The following is a 971-nucleotide window of genomic DNA, read 5'->3' as shown; positions in this document are numbered from 1 at the left end:
GAGCAGTATGAAGCTGATAGTGGTAAAAAGTACCAAGTGCAAAGAATGATGCGGATGTGATAACAGCCATACTGATAGAAGCAGGGGTAATAATGATTAGGAAACAAAAAAGATAATGATGACAAAGACCGTAATAAGAATACGATTAATGATGATGAATAAGATGATGGGTATAACGACAAGGAAGATGAAAATAACGTCAAAGTACTGACAATGTACCCACTAATGTTAACAATAAATGTGATCGGTAAGATGATCCTCGTAATAATAAAGGTATTGATAAAAGTACCAGCAAAAGTCTACATGAAACAGTAAATTGTCAACAATTTCACTCTAAATTTGTATTCGCTTTGCAAGAAAATAATGATTATTTAGACAAGATATGCAGGCATTTATGAACGGAATGAAACCAGAAGTATCCTAGAAAATCCTCTCGTCCACCGACCTCAGGAAAGCTCTAGTCTTACCTGCGTTCTCACTGGCCAAGTTTTCTTCGACTCCCAGGAAGAAAAGGCCCAAGACTAACGGGATGAGGACCCTAGCATCCCGGGTGGTATGACTCACGTGGACGGCCATGTCGCTTATCTGGGCGAGGAAACTGGGAAACAAATGTACGTTACCGGAAGGTCGTCTGGACGGAACTGCTACACGATTTATAAATATCACGAAAGAAAGTTTCCTTAGAGATCCCCAAAATTCTCCGGGTTTACTAAACACAAGGTTCTCTTGGTGGCTACCGGTGAACTGTGTCCTTCAGCCTCCCCGTATCCCGTTTTATAAGAGAGGAAAAATGTAGGGCCGAGGTAATTTGGCTTACAAAAGGGATGTCTCGAAGAGGCAGACATGATTGTTGTAATTACTTAATCATACGCTACAGCGGGCGCATCCTGGTTACCTGCTTTGCTACGATGTGAGGTTACTTGTTCGTCTGCTTAGACTGCCTTTCGTGTTTTTTTCTGTTTACTAAACAG

At 41.2% G+C, this 971-nt stretch overlaps 1 protein-coding gene across 1 annotated transcript in view; it reads right to left on the bottom strand.

The window, feature by feature from the left end:
• Positions 1 to 497, bottom strand: part of LOC119582190 — a gene marked incomplete at its 5' end in the record, with an annotated part of 5,487 nt that extends 4,990 nt beyond the window's left edge. The window contains 1 exon segment of the mRNA XM_037930425.1: positions 468 to 497. Coding sequence (XP_037786353.1) covers positions 468 to 497 — 30 coding nt within the window.
• Between the last annotated feature and the right edge of the window lie 474 nt (positions 498 to 971).

This window comes from Penaeus monodon, chromosome 15 (assembly GCF_015228065.2).
Source record: "Penaeus monodon isolate SGIC_2016 chromosome 15, NSTDA_Pmon_1, whole genome shotgun sequence".
In the NCBI taxonomy this organism is placed as follows: Eukaryota; Metazoa; Arthropoda; class Malacostraca; order Decapoda; family Penaeidae; genus Penaeus; species Penaeus monodon.
Note: the sequence above shows the minus strand (reverse complement) of the source record. Positions and strands in the feature narration are given on the sequence as shown.